General features: G+C 37.4%; 1 protein-coding gene across 1 annotated transcript in view; it reads right to left on the minus strand.

Moving 5' to 3' along the window:
• Positions 1-22,710, minus strand: part of RAB3C (RAB3C, member RAS oncogene family) — a gene marked incomplete at its 3' end in the record, with an annotated part of 250,779 nt that overhangs the window by 89,227 nt on the left and 138,842 nt on the right. Inside the window, exon 3 of the mRNA XM_011967858.1 lies at positions 16,565-16,683. Coding sequence (XP_011823248.1) covers positions 16,565-16,683 — 119 coding nt within the window. The remainder of the gene's footprint in view (positions 1-16,564; positions 16,684-22,710) is intronic.

A 22,710-nucleotide genomic window follows, 5' to 3' on the forward strand; every position in this document is an offset into this window, starting at 1 on the left:
TGCCGTTGAGTCTACCCAGTTTGTGGTATTTTGCTACAACAACCCTAGCAAACTAATATGCAGTAGACGTGGTGAAAAATGGTGGGAATTATAATTCTGCAGTTTGTCTCATTACTCACAAATTCCAAATTTGCAAATTCACCTGTTTGCTAAAATTGATTGGTAACCTCAAAATCAACACCCATGATGCTTTCATGGATAGCTGCAGACATGCTCAGAGCAGTGAGAAATCTGAATTGTCTGACACACATGTTCCCAAGTAAGTCTGAACAAGGCCCTGCTCACACTGTAAATGAGTGCCCTTTCACAGTGTATTTAGTGCCATGCTTTTCGTATTTTTTTGTGCTCGTTGTAGGTGACTTTGCTGTTTCAAATAGCCCTCAAGTAGAGTGCTGAAGTGCTGTCTGCTGTTCCTGAGCACAAGAAAACTGTGATGGGCCTCGCATAGAATAAACATGGGTTAGACAAGCACCTTTCGGGCACGAGTCAGAGAACAGCTGGTCCTGAGTTCAATGTTAATGAATCAACTGTATATATTAAATAAGGTATATTTCTGTAGAAACTCAGACAAAACATAGTCATGTATTAATTAGTTGGCGAAATGTGATGCAGGCTTGCAGGACAACAGCCTTGTAATTCCCTTCTGGGACAATAATTCAGTATTTGCTAATTCAGTGTCTGTGGCAACTTTATAGGGTATAACTGCCACGGATACTGGGAATAGACTGTGTTTTGAAATCAGACCCAAGATATAACAGTATTTTTTGAAGAACTGGGTGTGCAGTCTGAGAAAATGAGGACTTAAGATTAACTCCAAAGCTTTTAGCTTGATAAGCCAGAAAGATGGAGATGTCATTTATTGAGATGCAAAGGCAATGGAGGAAACAGGGCGTTTTGAGTTTTTGTTTTTGAAGGGGCTGAGGATTAGGAGCCCTCTATCTTCTAAACATAAATTTGAGTTTAAGTTGGGTTATTTGCACAAAAATAATGTTTTATGGTTGGGTCTGACCAGCAATAACAAATGTATCATTAACATCCTGGGAGAAAGAAGAGACTCCCTGCGGTCCAGTGTAGGGTGGTGGTAAGAGTCTGGGGGCAGAATTCTGTGCTCTCCTCCCACCACTGCCTCCTCTGAGCTGTGACACAGAACTGACCTTTTAGTCGATAGGAGTCTTGAGCCAGATTAGAAAGCTCAGAACAGAGGCTTAGCAATTGCTCCTCACATCTTAGTTGCTATTAGCAGGCTAACTTTCATATTTAACATGAAGTCACCTTAATTTAAGACCACTGTAGAGCTTTGGAGGGGAAAGACAAAGAAAAAACTGCAGAAGAGAACATTTGAAGGTGAAATTGCATTCCAGTTTCAGCACATCTGCAATGGTACCCTGAATGTCACAGAAATGAATTATTTAAAACGGATAGGAAGAGATTGTTAAACTTTTATCCTCAGTCTCTGATTTTTTAAAAAATATCAATCTGCTTACCAGATTTCCTGCTCTTAAAAAACGTCTATATTTATAGTTCTTCATTGTATCATAAAAAGCAGAATGTAAATAAATAAGAGAGGGGGAGATAAGCCAATGATATTCTTCTACAGGAAATACAGCAGCCTGTGGCCATGCCATACTTAGAATAGAAAGATAGTAAAATCGGGGATGGAGAAGATTTTAAGTCAAGTTCAAATGCACTGCAGTAGGTACAGACCCTGAGTCACAGTGCTAGAAAGAGCCTGGCGGTGTACTGGAGGTCACATTCTAATTGAAACCCAGTAAACTCTCTGGTCACAACCCATTTGAGAAAGGACGTGAAGTTTCAGCGGTGACCTGGTATTTCTATACTTTCACTTCTAAGGAAGTGAAGTTTTCAGTGGTGACCTGGTATTTCTACACTTACTTAAGCCTATTTAGGACCTATCTCTCTAATAAATCATTTATTAATTTATTTCTTAAATCAAACCCTGCTGGGGGATCCAGACACAGAATACTGCATTTTTTAAAAAGAAGTAGCCTTTATTTTCCCAAATCCATGGAGCCACTAGACTGCTGCCTTGGCCTCTACAACTCTATGCTCCTTAACAAACTGCAGATTTAAGCAAACAGATATCTGGCAAATTAGCCTAGTTAAGGACCATGATGACACACATTTTTACCACATGGACAAGTCTGAAGCACATCGTAAGCATCATTGCAGCTTCCAGTATGACTGTTTATAGCCATCTAACATCCCTGTGATTTTTATAAAACACCCCAATTAATTAAGATAACCTCACTAGGTCTGCGTTTCCTATGTAGTTTTACTCACTCATTCCATGAATATTGAGCAGCCACTAAGTGCCAGGCTCCGTAGCAGGGACAACAGACAGAATAGTTTCCCCTTCCCATATGCACAGTCCAGACATGGCAATAGCCAATTTCCAAAGTTCGGGGTGTTCCGGGCTCAGAATGGGGAGTATCACATGAGGCCTCGAGGGGCGGGGGGTAATGCCTTTATCTTCCCACTTTAAGGGAAAGAATGAGCTGAACCTCCTATGCAAAGTAGAACGATGATTCTCTTCTCCCGATAAGAAATAAAATAAGTAGCCTCCAGGCATTCCCTTCCACCAGAGGAGCAACTGTTTTTTAAATAGCCCTTTGGTGCCCAGTCTATTACTAAACCATATGAGTCACTTTTTAATATTACTGCATGTGAGTTAACACAATCTTCCCAAATTAAAATTTTAGATGGGCCCTCAAAATTTTTAGGGTGTGGTTTTCCTGCAGGTTTGTATTGAAAGTATGGGGTATCTTCCATTTTTCCCACTTTCTTTGGTTTTAAAGGAGAAAGGGAGAGGCCAGAGACCAAATGTCCCCGTTCCTCTGTAGCTGATCTATCTGGAAGATAAGCAGCCCAGACTTGAGTTTCTAGCTGGATACAACCAGGTGCATGTCCAAGGCACAGAGGTGGGTATTTATAACCCATGGTAACATTAAATGCAGTGCCTTCTTCTCCTGTTGAGCAGGGCAACGATCATCTGTAGCTCCAGGCATTCATACGCTATTGTTAGTGCAGATTTCTGCAGGAGCATCCATCCAGGTGAGAGGTTGAATAAGTGGAGGAAAAGGCACATAAGCCCAGTAAGAATAATTTTGTGTAGCAGTTAAATCAATGTGAGAGGAAACTGGTGAGACAGAAAGTATAAGGAGGAGAATCATTAAATAAAACCTAGTGCAAGCGAGATTGAGTGCCGAAGGAGGAAGAGAACAGAGGGATGTTATTTTTAGGCTAATAGAAATGGTGAGATTTTTAGGTTTGCAAGGAGAAGAAGAAAGGTAATTAGAAGTGGGATTAGTTAGATGGGTCTCCATTGCCGTCAGAGAGGAATGAATCACACCTATTGTGATTTGGGGTGCCTGCTTCTGAGGAGTTGGCACAGAGCTCACCACATCTGAGGGCAGTCTCTGACACGGACATCTTTTCCCTGTAGTTTTCGTTGTCAGTATTTACCCGAAGCTTGAGTCTCCTGGTGGGCACCTAGACAGGGGATTGATGATCTCCTGGTGAAACACAAGCATATCCTCTTCCCCACGTTATAATTGTGCCAGGTTCCCAGGTGTTGGTTTGGGAGTTTTTCCATAACACTGGCTTGCCTTCGTTTGGAGAGAATTTTTTGCCTGTATAATGGCATTTGGCTACAGTTAGATCATTATCTTCAGGAACATTAAAAAAATTTAAAGTAAACAATGCCAAATGTAATTGGGAGTAGGGGGTAGTTAAATCATGTTTTCATTGTTCAGACTGGACAATTGGGTTTTTAAAGTGCAATTGACCCGTTCCACCACAGCCTGTCCCTGAGGACTGTAAGGGATTCCAGTAATATGGGAAATTCCCCACTGTTGCATAATAAATCATAAGTCTTACTAACATATCCACGGGCATTGTCTGTCTTTATTTGATATGGAAGCCCTATAACTGCAAAGCAAGAATACAGATTTTTTTTTAACATGGGCCATGCCTTCCCCTGTTTGGCAAGTAGCCCAGGCAAAACCCGAGAAGGTATCTACAGAAACATGTACATATGACAGTCTGCCAAAGGAGCTAACATGAGTCACATCCATTTGCCATAAAGCATTAGGAGCTAGGCCTCTGGGATTAACGCTTTGTACTTCCTGATTTGGAAGTACAAAGACCTGACACTGAGGGCAGCTGTGAATAATAAGCTTAGCCTGTTTCCAGGTAAGGGTAAATTTATCTTTTAATCCAGCAGCATTGACATGAGTGGGATTATGGAACTCCTGAGCTTCTTGGGTTGTAAGAGACCAAACAATCGACTTTATGGTTACCGGCAGACATGGGTCCTGGTAAAGTGGTATGAGATCTAATATGTGTAATATAGAAAGGGTGTCTACGCTGGCGAACCGCCTGTTGTAACCTTGAAAATAATGAAGTCAATTCAGAGTTATCAATATGTTTGCTAGTAGCAGTTTCTAGATTTTTAGTGGCATGTACAACATAAGCAGAATCAGAGACAATATTTAAAGGTTTGAGGAAATCCTGTAAGGCAGTAATCACAGCAATTAACTCTGCCTTTTGAGCAGAAGTATAAGAGGTAGAAATAAGCTTGTCTGTAGGACCTACATAACCAGCATCAGTGAACACTGTAACAGCCTCAGGGATGGGCTGATCTTTGGTTAATTGAGGGACCACCCAAGATGTCATTTTTATAAAATCAAACAATTTGTTCCTTGGATAATGATTGTCAATAATGCCAATGAAATCAGCCAAGCGAATTTGCCACACTATGGAATGTTGACAGGCAGTTTGAACTTTGAGCTGATTTAAAGAAACTACAAATAAATTCGGATCAAATCCAGAAATTTGAAGTATTCTACACTGAGCCTGTTCAATTAACATGGCTATTTGGTCCAGATAAACAGACAAAGTTTTTTGACACAGAATGAGGAAGAAAACAACTCCACTAAATCATTATGTTGAACTATTGGTCCAGTAGGGGAGTGTAATGAAGCGAAAACCAGAAGCTGAAAAGTCTGAAACGGCTGTACTCTAGATAACTGGGCGGTCTGGATTCTTTCCTCTATGAATTCCAGTTCTAATAAAGCCTCAGGGGTCAAAGTCCTGGGACTGCAGAGATCAGAATCTCCCCACAGAGTAGAAAACAAGTTAGACAGTGCATAGGTCAGAATACCTAAAGTAGGTCTTAAATAATTAATGTTACCCCAAAGTTTTTGGAAGTCATTTAAAGTTTTCAAAGAATCTCTCCTAATTTGAACTTTTTGAGGTTGAATACGTTGTTTATCGACCACTATTCCTAAATATTGAACGGGAGTGGCCTGTTGAATTGTATCCTGAGCGATGTGTAATCCAGTCTCTGTAAAACTGTGGCTCAAAATTTGATAACAGTCAATTAATTCTTTATCAGTGGGGGCAGCAATTAAAGTAGCATCAATATAATGAAGAATACAGGCCTGGGGAAATTGGGCTCGAACTGGTGAAAGCACTTGCCCAACATAAAGCTGGCAGATTGTCGGGCTATTCAGCTTTCCCTGAGGAAGTCCTTTCCATTGATAACGAGCTGCAGGCTCCTGATTATTGATAGATGGGACAGCAAAAGCAAATTTTTCGCAATCCGATTTATGTAACGCAATATAAAAAAACAATCTTTAAGATCAATAACTATGAGAGGCCAATTTTTAGGTATTAAAGCAGGGGCAGGCATGCTGGTTGGATGGCCCCTATAGGTTTAATTACAGCGTTAATGGCCCTTAAATTGGTTACCATCCACCACTTGCCTGATTTCTTTTTTACTAGAAACACAGGAGAATTCCAGCGGGAAAGAGAAGGTTCCACATTTCTAAGTTGTAACTGTTCAGAAACCAAGTGAGTTAAAGCCTCCAGTTTTTCTTTAGAGAGCAGCCACTGTTGAATCCAAACGGGTGTGTCAGATTTCCATTGTAAAGGGATAGGATCAGGAGGCGTGGCAGCGGCCACCACTAAAAATGATAACCTAAACCTGCCCTGTTTTCTTTTATAGTAACTGGGAGGGGTTTAGTAATCTCTTCATGCTTTGGACTGAGTACTACATGTACTAGTACTATAGAGTAATAGTACCACAGAGATCAATCACCCCGCCCCCTACAGTGGAGGTGGACAAGCATTGTACTGAGACAGAAGGAAAGGCTGGGACCCATTTGGGTTTGCTGTAGGTAAGTGTGTTTGTGCGGGGGGTTGCACTGGGACTGCCTGAAGCTGAAACGCAATGTTGGTCTAAGTCTGAAGTGTCCCACTTGATGTCGGGGCCTGGGACTGGCCCCGCTCCCCATTTCCCTGGTGTGTGGCAGAGGGTTTCCATCTATATCATACTTAGAGCAGCAATTACTTGCCCAAAGTTTACTTTTGCAACAACGTGGGCAAACAGTAGCAGCAGCATTTGGCCATGTTTGTTGAGCCGGCTTGGCTGCTTTTAAGTTTTTAATAGTGCAATTTTTTCGATTATGACCAAGTTGGCCGCAATTATAGTAGGCTCCAAGAAAAGAATTAGTGGGACTAGTTTGGTTGGTGTCCTTCATGGCTCATGCCCACAGAATAGCTTTGTGGGTGTCTGATCCAACGCCTTCACAAGCTTTAATATATGAAGGCGACACCTCGTGATCAGGTAAATTTTGTCGTTTGACAGAACACATGGCCATTTTACACTCATGGTTCGCATTTTCAAAAGCTAACATACGAAGGAGAATACCTTGAGCACGTTCATCAGAGACAGATTTTTCAACAGCATCTTGTAATTTAGCTAACAACTCAGGGTATAATTCAGAGTGACCTTGTTTAACCATGGTAAAAGAAACAGGAGCTTGGCCCGGAGCGTGTAATTTATCCCAAGCTCTCATACACACCTTTGTTACTTGTTCTGTGGTAAGAGAATCAAAGTTTAATTGGGCATAAGTATCAGAGAAACTATCAGAGCCTGTGAGCTGAGCCTGAGTAACTAGAATGCCATTAATCCGATTTAGTTGAGCCTGCAAATGAGCCTCTTCTGACCACCAAGTACGAAACTATAAATGCCGAGATGGGGTCAGAACAGTTTTTGCCAAAAGGTCCCAGTCTAAAGGAAGTAAAGTGACCTCCATACCAAAAGTTTGTAATACCATTTTAACATAAGGAGAAGTAGGACCATACTGAGTGCAAGCATCCTTAAATTCTTTTAAAAAGGTAAGATTAACAGATACATAATGATGCATTTGTACCCCTTAGAAGTTAGGTGGGTCTAGCACATCTCGATACGTCCACGCATCTAATCCACGTGTTTATTTGTTTTGGCATAATAAGCGTTGCATTGAAGTTTCAAGAGTAGGCATCTGAGATGGAGTCGGCATAGAAGTGACAGGAAAAGCATGCGTAGATAAGGGAAACTGAGGGTGAGGGGGTCGGACCGGAATGAGAGTGTGAGAAAGGGGTATTGGGGGAGCAGAAGGAGCACAAGTATACTGGTGATTACTGGCGTTCATGTGTGAAGAAGGATACAAAGAAGTAGGCCGAGTGGATGGCAAAGTGACTGGCTGAAGAACCAAATGACAGGAGGGTGAGGGGCTGAAGTGGATGGGGGAGGGCCTGAATAATTATAGGTAAGTTGTAGTTTGGTTCTGGAGCCATTAGGTGACGCCCAGAGGCAAATGCTACAAAGGTTTGAAGACGGAAGAATTAGCATATATATGGTCCCGGGCTGTGTGAGTCGGGCCAGGAGCTTCAAGTACCAGTTCTTCGTGAAAAGAAGATAAGTAGGGGGTAACGTTAAGCCAAAGTCACCAGAGTTAGACACTGAATTTTTAGCATCGTAAGGTGGGGGAGGAGTAGCTGAAGGGAGAGGCTGATCAGATAATGAAGGCTGTGTGGGAGAGGAAGATTGAGGAGGTATTAGGATGGCAAGTACCAAGGCCCAATCATCCCAGTGACGAGAACAAAATTCCCTGTTGAGACCAGTTTCCAGAATGCTGTACCAACACGATCCGATACTTTTACATATAAGATTCCTTTTTCAGGAAACCCAAGGCAGTACTTTTCCACCGCCCTGAATAGAGTGACCATATTTTCCATGGTTACTTGGACCATTCCCTGTTTTAACAGGTTCCTTTTTCAGGAAACCAAGGAAAGAATTTTACCACTGCTCTGAATAGAGTGACCATATTTTCCATGGGTACTCGAATCATTCCCTGTTTCAACCAGAGTCTCATATAGAAGAGATAAGTATAATTTTCAGACTCTGTGTGACCCACAGTTAACCCGGACCATACACAGACTACTCACCAGTCATCAGGGAGTCGAACACGCGTTTCTGTGGACTGAACCGATGATGTTTCTCCACACCTACCAAAGGGAATCAGGTTCCCACATGCACTTAGAAAAAAAGAAAAACCACATGGGCACCAGATGTTGGGGGAACCCCACCTTCGACATTCAACATGGGTTCTTTTCTATTTCCCTAATTGTCAGCTGGTCTGAGAAATAAAGGGAAAGAGTGCAAAAGAGAAATTTTAAAGCTGGGTGTCCAGGGTAGACATCATGTGTCGGCAGGTTCCGTGATGTTCCCTGAGCCATAAAACCAGCAAGATTTTATTAGCGATTTTCAAAAGGGGAAGGAGTGTATGAATAGGGTGTGGGTCACAGAGATCACATATTTCACAAGGTAATAAAATATCACAAAGCAAATGGAGGCAGGGCGAGATCACAGGACCACAGGACCACAGGACGAGGCGAAATTAAAATTGCTAATGAAGTTTTAGGTATGCATTGTCATTGATAACATCTTATCAGGAGACAGGGTTTGAGAGCAGACAACCGGTCTGACCAAAATTTATTAGGTGGGAATTTCTTCATCCTAATAACCCTGGGAGTGCTACGGGAGACCGGGGCTTATTTCATCCTTTTGTCTACAACTGTAAAAGACAGCTGTCCCTAAAGCGGCCATTTTAGAGGCCTCCCCTCAGGGACGCATTCTCTTTCTCAGGGATGTTCCTTGTTGAGAAAAAGCAATATTCCTATTTGTTTTTGAAAGAAGAGAAATATGGCTCTGTTCCGCCCAGTTCAACGGCAGTCAGAGTTGAAAGTTTTTTTATCTCCCTTGTTCCCTGAACATTGCTGTTATCCTATTCTTTTTTCAAGGTGCCCAGATTTCATATTGTTCAAACACACATGCTCTACAAACAATTTGTGCAGTTAACACAATCATCACAGGGTCCTGAGGCGACATATATCCTCCTTGGCTTAAAAGATGATGGGATTAAGAGATTAAAGACAGGCACAGGAAATCACAAGGGTATTGACTGGGGAGGTGATAAGTGTCCATGAAATCTTTGCAATTTACGTTCAGAGACTGCAGTAAAGACAGGTGTAAGAAATTATAAAAGTATTAATTTGGAGAACTAATAAATGTCCATGAAATCTTCACAATTTATGTTCTTCTGCCATGGCTTCAGCCGGTCCCTCTGTTCGGGGTCCCCGACTTTCCACAACAAAACTGCAGATTTAAGCAAATAGATACCTGGCAAATTAGCCTAGTTAAGGACCATGATGACACATATTTTTACATGGACAAGTCTGAAGCACATCATAAGCATCATCGCAGCTTCCAGTATGATTGTTTATAGCCATCTAACATCTTTGTGATTTTTATAACACACTCCAATTAATTAAGATAACCTCACTAGGTCTGTTTTCTATGTAGTTTTACTCACTCATTCCATGAATATTGAGCAGCCACTAAGTGCCAGACACTAGAGTAGGCACTGGGATGTAAAAGTGGGGAAGATAAACAGACTCTTTATCTTTGAGGAAGTTAGAATCCAGCAGGAAAAAAGATAACCAAATAAGCAGTTTAAGACATTGTAAGATATACTGGGTAGTATTGTCTCTAGAGCTCACTACATAAGCAACTAAACTACTCCGGGATTAAGAAAAGCTTCTCAGAAGAAATGAGAATCTAGCTAAAATCTGAATGATGAGAATAAATTAGCTTGATCTGGGTGAAGTTGGAGGAATATGGTTTGTTATGAAAGGCAGAGCCCAGGGGAAGAGAGACGCAGAGGTATGAGAAGTTCAAGGGACTGAAAGAAGTTCAGAAACTAAAAACAATTGAGCAAATATATTAATATAAGGTCAGCATCCGGTTTCCAAAATATTGGATGGAATATAAGCACCTGAGGTCTTCCTCAGAGAGCATAATTTTACATATCAAACTGCCTATCGAGCTCCTATCAAAGGCATAAAGTAGAAAAGCGACATTTAGAGAAGATAGTCTAGGTAGCATGTAATCCATTCATACCCTTGAATGGTTACCATTCAGTTCTTGGATCATTTGAGACCACAAGAACTCTACGTGCTTGGATTATATTTGCCCAGCCACTCACAGAGGCCTTCATTGAAGGTGCTCGAATATTCTGTCTTCTTCAAGATATTAAAAAACAAGTCTCACAGCCTTTTTAGTACTAGTTATAAAAGCTATTGTTAACATAAACCCAAAGTACCCCAAATAAAAAGCATTTTCATCCAAATTCAACAAAAACTTTTTTGAAGTTTCTTATTGCCCTGTAAGATTGATATGTTTTTTTTCTCCTTCCCTATAATGAAAGCTATGTAATATATCATGTTTAATAAATAAAATATATAAAAAATATTTTTTGGTCTTGGTTATTACCTTGGTTTACAGCAATCTCATAACCAAATTGTATTTCAAGCACAATAACCATTTTGATCCTTTGGATTTTCATAAGCTTTGAAGATCTCTATAAGACACCTTTTATGCAGCCCCTCAGATCTTCCTAGACTCACCTGTCTCAAGGGCTCTTGGCCACTTGTTCATTCCTTCTGCTAACCACTTCTGCAAGGGCTCTTCTGGACTATCACCTGTGTTATGACACTGGCACAGCCCAAAGCAGCTCATCTCAGGCCAAGGCCACAGACCCCTTGCCTCCCACAGTGAAGTTTCCCTGCTGCTACTGAGCCATGAGTCACCCATACATGTGTAACTGGGAAGTGTGGAAGAGTTAAAGTCCCAGAAGCGAACATCGGACCAATAGAAGAGAAGAGCTAATGGGTCAGTTCTTCCTTCCTTCTACCAGATAGTCTGTCCTGAGATGCATTATTCATAAGGCACCTCTGAAGGTGTTCCTGTGAGATCAATGGTCAGTTATACTTGCTACCAAGTAGAGATCAGTTTTCAAATCCCAACCCCCTCCATGTTTGTTCTTTCTCTTCCCTGATGCTCCCTTTCTCCTCACTCTTGCTTCCAGGCACCATATGTCCCAATAACCTATTAGCACATAAAGCTTTTTCTTCTCTGTTTCAAGAGAATGACAGCTACAACCATCATCCTGATTCTTGGGAGTTACTCTCTACTCATATTTTACTAACCACAGTGTATGCATTTTTTTGTGTTGAGTTTCTCACATTCTTTTTGAAAATTTATAGATTCTAAATAAATTCTAAATAGGCTCACAGTCAGCTTAATTTTGTATTAATTTTACAGAACTGGGGAATTTGGCCAAAGAGGATAATTTAACTCCTTAAATAAAATTCCACTGGAAAATTCAAAGCACAGTCTAATGTGTTTTCAAAAAAGAGATAGCTTCCATTTCCTCAAAATAATCTGTTAGCTTGCTGCTTGCTACTCTCCCTAAATCTCCATGCTTGCTGATATGGTTTGGTTGTGTCTCCACCCAAATCTCACCTTGCATTGTAATAATTCCCAGGTGTCATGGGAGGAACCTGGTGGCAGGTAACTGAATGATGGGGTGGGTTTTTTCCCATGCTATTCTTGTGATACTAAGTCTAACGAGATCTGATGGTTTTATAAAGGCAGTTCCCCTGAACATGCTCTCTTTCTGCTGCCATGTAAGATGTGTTTTTGCTCTTCCTTCACCTTCTGCCACGACTGTAAGGCCTCCCCGGCCATGTGGAACTGTGAGTCAATTAAACGTCTTTCCTTTATAAATTACCCAGTCTTGGCTGTCTTTATTATCAGCTTGAAAACAGATTAATACACTTGTCTTCTCCTTAACAGACCAGAATTTGTGTGTAATATATATATATATATTTTTTTTTTTAAAAGGGAACTTTAATTCTTCCTATATAGTAAGACAGTTTTAGGATTCTGGAGAAATCACAGTCAGCAAGCTTTTTATTTCTTTCTGAATAATCAAAGTGCATTTTGTTGGGAAGAGTAGCTGAAACTTTAGCTGCAGTTCAGCTTTAATTAATTTTTCTTTTTGCTAGATATGTTTTTCTGTATTTTTTAATACACTTAAGATCAGCACTTGGAGACCAGTAATTTAAAGAATGTGTTTCTTCTTGCTTATTACTTTCAGAATACCTTATTTCTTGTTGTAGAAGGCCATCACTGAATATCAGCAAGCTTCCTCACCCACAACCACCATTCAATTATACTGTACATGTAAAGCAAGTTTTAGTAGCTGCACTGAAATGGTTTTCCCCAAAGGGCTTTTTTTGTTTATTATACAATTCTGTTCTTATTCCTTAAACATTTCTTAAGATTTCTGATTTTTTTTTTACTTTTGAAATTAATAATAATTCTTAAAATATCCATTTTGTGCTAGTTATTTGTCAAACAGGAAATACAGATAAATAAGATAGTCTTTCCCTACAAATAGTTTCTAATCTAGTAGGAACCTAAGACAAGTATACACTTAAGAAAAACAAAAAGTTAAATATAATTGGTGCCATAGTGGCAATACACATAACAATCTTAAATCTATTGTTGAGAGGAAGAATAGAACCATTAATTCCTGGCTAGGTCAGTTTGAAGTAATTTCTATATTTTTTGCTGGGAAATCAGGATGTAATTCTGTTTATTACTTTAGATCATCTGTTCAAAATATATATTGGATTAATATAGTATATGGATATGTGTGTGTATATATATAATATAAATATATAAATATAAAATACAATATTTTGTGTGTGTATATATGTACATACACACAATGTATATTACATAACATATATTGTGTGTATGTGTATGTATATTATATATAAAACATATATGATATATAATGTATATTTTATTATATATAATAAAATATTATAAAATGGAAGGACATTCTGACATGCTACAATATAGATGAAACTTGAGGACAGTATGTTAAGTAAAATAAGCCAGTCACTAAAAGACAAATACGGCATGATTCCACTTATATGAGCTACTTAAAGTAGTTAAAATCACAGAGACAGAAAGCAGGGTGGTGTTTGCTGAGGGGTGCAGGGAGAGAGTGATGGGGAGTTACCGTTTAAATATAAGTTTTGTAAGATGATAAGAATTCTGGAGATGGATGGTGGTGATGGTTGAATGTATTTAATACTACTGAACTATATACAGAAAAAATGGTTAAGACAGTAAATTTTACATTATATTTTACCATGATAAAGAAATGAGAAAAAATAAGAGTGTATATATTGTATTGTATTGTATTGTATTCTATAATGGGGAAAATGATTAATGAAAATATAATGAAATAATAGCAGAGTCTGCTAGGTCTTCTGTGATCTTCAGAAAGTGCTAGGGTAGTGTGGGTGCAGAGATGAGGGTGTGGCTGGTATTGTCCGCTGTGAATAAAGGTGGAAGGGGGTAGGAAAAGGGGCAGAGATACCTTTTAAAGCTTTGTAAAAGAGATAGCCTTGAAAAGTAAATAGACTTTTTAAAGATAACAGAGAAAGTATTTCAGGCAGAGAAACAGAGGTAGTAAAAGGATGGAGTTTAGGTAAACAGAAAATTTCTGTTTAGATGAAACATAGAGCAAATGGAAGAGAGTGGCAGGAGATGATGTCAGTGAAATAGATACTTGGAGGTTTCACTGTCCACTATGTTAGCGAGTTTGGATTTCATTATAAATCAATGGTCTTAGCCAGAAATGAGCTTCAGAATCACTTGTACAGCCTTGAAAAATTCATATGCCCATGTATCTCATGGGAGATATGGTTTAGTAGATCCAGAGTGGAGCCTGGGCTTGTATATGTTGTCAAAGCTCTACAGGTGATTAACATGTGCTCTCAGGATCACTACTGTACATAATAAGATATTACTGGAAGTTTTATTTTTAATGCCTGAGATGTACTAAGGTTCACTTATGTAGCTCTGATGGTAATCAGATGGATGACCTGGAGAGGGTGGAACCTGAGATAAGGAGACAAGATAAAAGACTCCTAAATGAATGGTTTGGATTAAGACATTGGCAATAGGAAGAAAAAGAGCAATAGATTGGAGAGGCATTTAGAAAGTCAAAATGATTGAACTTGGTGGTCAATGAGATTCTATTCGTAAAACAGGAAGAAATAAAAGACAGTGCTCATATTTCTACATCAGATAACTGGGTGATGGTGGATCTATTAACTGAGATAGTAAATGCTGGCATAGGTACTAAATGCTATGTCTGACAGATTGGCTGTCAAAGAGTTAGGTGCTCAATGAGTGCTTGTTGAATGAATTTAAAAACCCTAATAAATCAAGTGATCATATAATTTTGGATGAAAAAAAGGGTTTGTTTCTAGAAGGGGCTTTTGTTGGTTTTTGACAAATCTATATGCCTTGGGGCAGATGGAGTAGCAGATTGAGGAAAGAGACATGCAAAGCAGAGAATAAAAGGATAGAAGAAAAGAAGCACAAATGTTGGAAAGTTTAAGCTGGGCTCCAGGAACAATGAATGGTTTTGTTTGCTTCTAGAATAGTAAGAGATGAAGCCATGAAGATATAGTGGCACCAATATGTATGTCTGAAAGTCAGGCTGAGGAAGTTTTAAGTAATTCAGCAGGCATTGATGAGGCAGGACTTTTGGGCAGAGGTCTTCCATGTTTTTAAGATCTTGTTCTTTTGGAAAACTTAAAAGAGCACTTCTGACCTGGGACTCCTGGATCTCAACATTTTGAGACAGAAAGTAGTCAAGGTTAAAATTACCATATTATATAGCAATATGTGTTTCATGCTATATGTGACAATTAACTAGATGTCATAACACTCTTAATTGAACCAACCTTTTTGTCACTAACTTGAATGCTACTTTTATCATAAACTATATCCTCATATAGATTTGTGCTTATCTCTGGATTTTCTATTTCATATCATTTTGTACAAAATCTGCTGTATTTAATTGAGATTGCCTTGAGTTTATAAATTAATTTGAGAAAAGCTGGCATTTTTACAATGTTTAGTTTACTAAAAAGAATAGTTATTTAAGCTTTCTTAAAAATAATATAAAAAGAATAGTTATTTAAGCTTTCTTCTGTATTCCTCAGTGGAAGATAATTATTTTTTCATATACATCTTAAACTTGTCTTTTTAATTTATAACCCTGTATTTCTCTTTTGAATTGCTATCGCCAATAGTATTATTTCTTGCATTGTAACTGTGTATGTATGTGTGTGTGTAAATAAGAAGTCTTTCTAGATGAACAATTAAAATAGAAAAAAAAAAGCAAATGGAAATATTTTTAATAGCATCTGACCCTCATTGAACTGATATATATATGTAAAAAACATTTTGGATAATATTATCATAGAAAACAAACAAAAAAAGAATTTTTTTGCCTACGTATTGTCAAAGTTTTCCTTACATAAGATAGTCTGTGATTATATTTACAGTTATAGTGTGGTATTTCTTCAGTCAGTCCTAGTCATCACCAGTGGGAGCTCCATTTTGGGAGCTCCATTTCCCTCCTAATGTCACACAAAGCCCTACATAGATTCTTGCTCTTTCCACAGACAAACTGCCCTCTTTAGCCCTGTGCTTGAGCTCATAACCCTTCTCCTTGGCTTTTCAGTGTCTCCTCTCAAGGTGCTGGTGGGACAGAATGCAGGATACTGTAGCCATAGGAATAAACCCGCACTGTAAACACTCATCAGGGTCAGAAATATTTTCAGATAGTTTGATGCAGCTATGAGTCAGAAATGGTTTTGGTTTTTTCTTATCCTTTATCTCAGTCCTTCAAAATTTTTCAATTTGAATAACTTGTTTAACAAATCTTTTGGATGAGGGGTCCATAAACTTCTTTCATAAATGGCCAGATCGGAAATATTTTAGGCATTACCAGCAATATGGTTTCTGTTGCAACTACTTAACTCTGCTGTGGTGGTGTTAAGGCAGTCAAAGACAACAATGAGGGGGGTGTATTCCAATAAAAGTTGATTTACTAAACAAGCAGTGGGCCAGATTTGGCCCATGAGCCATAGTTTCTCGATCCCTATTTTAGATCAGTAAACTTCCAAACTATTCATTATTTATATTTTAAAAAATCAAAAGCAATGCACTAGTTTCCATGGAAGCAATGATGACAAAATGCAAAGCACTGGAAATGAACAAACTGCAGAAAAATCATCAGAATGACTTATTATCAATCCCTAAATAATGCTTCTGTGTATAAACAGCATTTGTTTTTAAATGAAGCACAAGTGGGATTGTAGTATAATGTAAACACATACATTACATTGCCGTATGGTCACTGCTTTGGGGAGAAAGAAGGAGTTGACTGGAGAACCATTATTATCAGCAATAAGAGTATTTGCTCTAACTTACCAATCTTGTACTGCATTGAAGGATTCTTCATTTGTAATGTCATACATTAAAATAAAGCCCATGGCTCCACGATAATAAGCTGTGGTGATAGTCCTGTATCTTTCCTGGCCTGCTGTGTCCTAAAGTATAAAAAAAAAAGATAATCTTCAGAAATGAGGCAATACATTTTTGGGAAATGATTAATAATTCCGAAAAGAGTCACAATAGAGTCTAAAGTGTACTCACTGTGTATAGCTATCTTTTTTAGTCTTGTTTCCCCTAATGATTTTTCAAAATTTTTTTTTACTGATACATAATAGATGTAGATATTTTCAGGGTACATGTAATAATTTAATATATTTATATAATTTTTAAAGATCAAATCAGTATAATTAGATATAAAACACTTTAAATATTTGTCTTTTCTTTATGCAGAAACATTCAAATTATTCACTCCTAGCTACTTTAAAACATACAATCGATTATTGTAAATTATAGTCACCCTACTGATTTATCAAACACTATATCTTATTTCTTCTACCAAACTCTATATTTGTACTTCAAATGATCAAATCTAAAAAGTATTAGTGTTCAAAAGAGTTGAGCAGGAGCAAGGGATAGAAAGCTTATTTAAAGAAATAATAAGAGAAAACTTTCCAAAGCTTGAGAAAGAGATAAATAACCAGATGTAGTAAGGTCAGGGAATACCAAACAGATTTGACCCAAATAAGACTCCCCCAAGGCATGTAATAATCAAACTCTCAAAGGTGAAGGACAAATGGAGAATCCTAAAAGCAGCAAGTACAAAGAAGCAAATAACATATAAAGGAGCTCCAATTTGTCTGACCACAGGTTTCTCAATGAAAATCATAAAGGCCAGGAGAGAGTGGGACTGCATTTTCAAAGTGCTGAAAAAACCTGCCATCCAAGAATACTGCACCCAGCAAAAATATCCTTTATCTATGAAGGAGATAAAGTCTTTCTCAGGCAAACAAAAACTGAGAAAATTCACCACTACCACACTCATCTACAAATGTTAAAGAGAGTTCTTCAGTTTGAAAAAACACTCCATTAATATGCAAAAAGAAGACACTTGAAGGTATAAAACCCACTGGTAAAATTAAGTGCATAGACAAACCAACAATACTCTATAATTGTGGTAGCAATCCCCTCATAACTCTAGTATGAAGCCCAAAAGACAAATCTATCAAAACAACAATAGTTACAACAATCTGTTAAGATATAAGCAATATAAATATATGTAAATTGTAATAACAAAAAGTCAGAATGTGGGAGGATGGAGTTAAAGTGCAGAGGGTTTTTTTTTTATGTTTTTCTTTGTTTCTATTCTTTTCTTTGTGATCTAGGATAAGCTGCTACCTCTTTTAAACCACTTTTATGTCCCAATGATTTTTATATGGCAGTTCTGCAATATTCTGAAAAACTCTTTTTTCGGTAAAGAACCCACTGAAAGTACCTTCGACATTTGTTTACTTCCATTAAGCGGCATCTGACTATAGAAAACAAACAAATAAAAAGATCATATTTATTTACAATCTGAGCTTTTTATTGTAGTTTAAGATCGGAGGAATATATTAGCTCCACCACTATGCATTTGTCTATCTACTAAGTACAAGCCACTGTGGGGAAAAAAGGAAGTTTATAAAAAGGTCCCTGCTTTTAAGAAGCTTGCAATTCAGTCTTCGTTTATTCAATTTTAAAATGGGAATAAAAATACCTGCTTTGTATGTATGTTTGAGTCAGACAGATCCGGATTTGAGGGCCTTCTCTGCCATTAGATAGCTGAGGAATGTGGCCAAGTTACTGAACCTCTGTAAACCAAATCCTTCTAACATTTAGCATGCTTGTTAGGGTTCCATGAAGTAATTCATGTAAAGTGCTTCCCACAGAGAGCAGCACACAAACATTGGTCAATAAATGGCAAGTACTAGCTTTTATTCCTTAGATGCAGGACAGCAAGGTTAATACAAGATAAAGATAGCAGCTTACAAGTACAGAAGTTTGACACTTGCAAAAGAGATGGCATATAACAGTTAAATTTGGGAATCAGAGGCAGATACATCACCAAAATGGACCTGTATATATCACATATACCTTATAGTGTAACTAGAGTAAATGTTCCTCAATTGAAACTCCCTCCTCAGGACCTGGGGCATCACTTATAATTCAAATGTTCTTCAGTTTCTCTCTTTGCCACTTTCCCTGGAGATTGGCATCTAACTTCTCTTTCCTAGTTCTCTTTAGACACTTAGCACTTTGGACAGAAATACGATATTCTTTCTGACGTCAATCTGGACTCTCTTATCCCAGAGATGTCTCCTTTGGATGCAGAGTGCATCCCAGCTACCCCTAAGATTTAACAGGCTTTGGAGGCAAAACTAATGTGTTGCACACAGGAACAGCTTCCTTTACCATCAAAATGAAATTAATGTCTCATAAGATCACTATTGGGAAGGACTCATGTTGAATTTGCTGTTCTTCACCCTTAAGTATGTACCTGCTTAGATGCTTACACCCCACCATGAACAGCAGTGTGAAACTAAAGATTGCCTACAACTCTTTCCCAATTTGTGTTATATCCTATTTGACTCCTGAAAGTTTAGAGAAGAATGATCAAAGGAGGCTGGGAATCAATGAATGATTCTGAAAGAATGTAGGGTATAAAATGGAACTGAAAATTAGCTAAGAGTATGAATTTTTATGAAGCCAACAATTCTACTCTTGGAGCAGGGGTAAGGCTGACCTGACTAGAAGGTATTTATTTGGTAATTTTACAGAAAATAAAGTTTCAAAAGTAGGATGAAAACAGATTATAGTACTAAAAATAGCAGAAATAATGTAAAACAGGTGAGGAAGATCTTTCAGAACATACTATCAATGGCAGAAAACAAAAAAAGAAAGTAGATTTCACCACATGAAAATCTGTCAATCCCTTGAATATAAAAAAAGTAAAATTAAAATGATAGAACATCAAATGATAAACTGGGAAGTATATTTGCCTTAGACCAGAGAGATCAAAGGTTAATATATTTAATATGTAAAATGGTACCAAGACATCACTAAAAATGTTAAATATTCTTTTTTTTTTTTTTTTTTTTTTTGAGACGGAGGCTCACTTTTGTCTCCCAGGCTGGAGTGCAGTGGTGCCATCTCCGCTCACTGCAAGCTCCATCTCCCAGGTTGACACCATTCTCCTGCCTCAGCCTCTCGAATAGCTGGGACTACAGGCGCCACCACCACGCCCGGCTAATTTTCTGTGTTTTCGGTAGAGACGGGGTTTCACCGTGTTAGCCAGGATGGTCTCGATCTCCTGACCTCGTGATCCTAATAGTAAAAATTATTTATGAAAAGGCATATAAATGACTAATGAATTTATAAAAAGAATCGAATCCCAGCCATAATAATAAAAATGCAATGCTGCATAATTGCATGACAATATGATAGAAATTACTTGGCCACTATTTGAATATTTTACTGTACTTTGCTTACTATTTTATAAATATTTTAAAATAAAAATGTAGATGCTAGGGATAAACATAGATGTTGTAAAGTGTAGCTCATTGGGACAAATATACAAATTAGGCAGAAAGAAGCAAATCTTGAACTTATTTGGATATTCTTATATATTCATTGGATTTAATTCAGTTAGCAGTATATCCAACTGTGAAACAAAGAAGAAAATTAGATAACATGGATAAAATACCAGAATCAAACTTCAAGACTGTTTAAAACGCAAAGAATGAGCAAAGCTTTTGTGACATGTGTAAGATTTCTGGGGGAGCATAACTAGTTATAACTAGTCTATTTTAAAAATTTTCCATATTTGGCTTGGGTTCATATTTTCCAGAACATATTATCTATAAATGTAATTTACCGTTTTTATTTTGGCTATTTTAAAGTAACTTTAAACGGCTTTCTTTTTCTCTTGGTCATACTTTTTTTTTTGGCATTGATTACAAAGCATTCTTACAGGTTGGAACCCCACGCCTGCTGCCTTCTCTGCACTGCAATAGACAGCTTCCCCCTAATTTCCCAGTAGCGGAAAACAACCTGTATACCAAGACACTGCTAAAAGGTGACGCAGACCTTTTCTGTCAAGCATGTTTTCAGCACAGACACTGAGTAATGTTGTGTTGGAAAACTGACTTTATGTCTCTCTTCCTTCTTGACCTCTTCCAGTGATGCTGTCCCCTTTTCGTAAGATGTTAATTTCATTTTGACAGTAAATAAACTTGTTCTATTGTTATAAAATGCATCGATTTCATATTGTGGGTATATTTAATCTTTGAGAGAGAAGAAATCAAGTCACCATTATATTCTGATTGAAATGCTACAGGAAACTGTTAGAAACCACAGGGTTGAATAGCCATTATGTATCAAAATCAAAAATGAGAGAGGGAAAAACCAGCTTTCAAGAAAAAAAAATAGAAGCTTTCAGTAGTACTTGAGTCACAGCAAGGGGCAAGATCTTCAACATCATTCTGATTTGAACCCAGAAATACAATCTAATTGGTAATATTTATCATTTAAAAGCTCTCAGGGAGAATAAGAAATTGCACAAGTAGGGAAAGTATAGTAAGAAATAAAATGAGAAAATTTATTCTCCAGATACAGAGAATAAAATTAAGCTAATAAACAGACACCAAGCTGACTTTGTTTTGGCTTTGAAAACAATTTCAGGATTACAAACTCATTAGCATTTTCTTCCATTATATCAGGAGAAAAAGGAACTGGGAAAAACACTTCATTATAATTGACATTTACTAATGATGGAAGAAGTTTACATCTGAAAGAAAAAAACATTTTATAATGTCAAGTGCCACTAATGTAATTAAACTTGAACAGTCTCAGGTAACTGACTAAAATGGTATTTCTCCCCAATTTGCCCAGGAAGCTGGCTCAAAATCCTGGCTTTGTGTTGTTCCTCTCCCTAACTGACACTAATAACTGGATATACTTGATTTTCCATAAATTTAGGCTTCTGATGACTGAAAAACACGACTGGAAATATCAGAGAGAAAATTAGGGATAAAAATGTGATTAAAAAATAAAAACTTTCCTCCATGAGTGATAGCTTTCATTTTCCTTTTAAAAAAAAAAAAAAATCATTTCAGTTAGCTTAAATATTTTGATTTCCCAATTATGTTTTTAGGAGAATTTTGGCATTAATGGCAAGTTTGATTAACAAATACTTGAATATCTGTCAAGAAAAACCTATAAAATGGGAAACATTCACAGCTTGATAAGTAGTAGCTTAAAACTTTTTCGGTTTGAATTTTGGCACTCTGTTTCTGCCTTAGAATTTTGTTTTCTAATGAAATCTTTCTTTTTTAAAACTGTATGTACTGAATTCTTAAAACCTTCTAAGGTCATGCAGAAATAACATTCAGTTTTAAAATTGAGGAAATAGCAGTCATTGGTAAGGTAAGAGTTGTACTGCAGTTTGTTTTTTGTTTTAGTGGTTACTTCTCTTTGTATTTAATTAAAGGGAAAAATGGGAGTAACTGTTAGTAAAGAAATATAACTCAAATAATATAACCACGATCAAAATACATTTATTGGATACCTAGACAGAGAAAAATAGATCAAAGGACAGACAATCCTGATACATGATAGAGTAGACAATTTTATAGGTGGAGAAACCAAATCAAAAAACGTTGGTGTTAATTGTTTAACAAAAGTACTTTAATTAAGCTATAGAAAAGAATATGTGATAATCCAAAAGGGGAAGTCAAAAGAAATGGGGGATGGGAACAGTGTAATCCAAGACAAAAAAAAAAACATGCTTTACCTAATGAGTTTCCAAATGGACATAAAGAAGTAAAATAGAATAAATACTTAGTCATTGAGCACTCAAGCAAGTGGGGATCTCTTAATTCATACCTAGTTACCTTTTGCCCAAAGAAATTGTTTTGAATCATTAAAGACAGATTAAATTATGCTCAGTATAGTTTAATGTTAACACTGATTGAGTCATTCAATAAACATTTAGTGAACACCTATTACAAGTTAGGAACTATGATAGGTATATATTAAACTTATTTTACCTATTCTAATCATATTTGTACATTTTAAAATCTACACATTGAGAGCATTTAATTAGGAATACCATATTCTCTGTATATCTACAAAAATTTAAAGTTGAA

The sequence above is a fragment of the Mandrillus leucophaeus genome, unplaced genomic scaffold, assembly GCF_000951045.1.
Source record: "Mandrillus leucophaeus isolate KB7577 unplaced genomic scaffold, Mleu.le_1.0 Scaffold812, whole genome shotgun sequence".
Classification (NCBI taxonomy): domain Eukaryota; kingdom Metazoa; phylum Chordata; class Mammalia; order Primates; family Cercopithecidae; genus Mandrillus; species Mandrillus leucophaeus.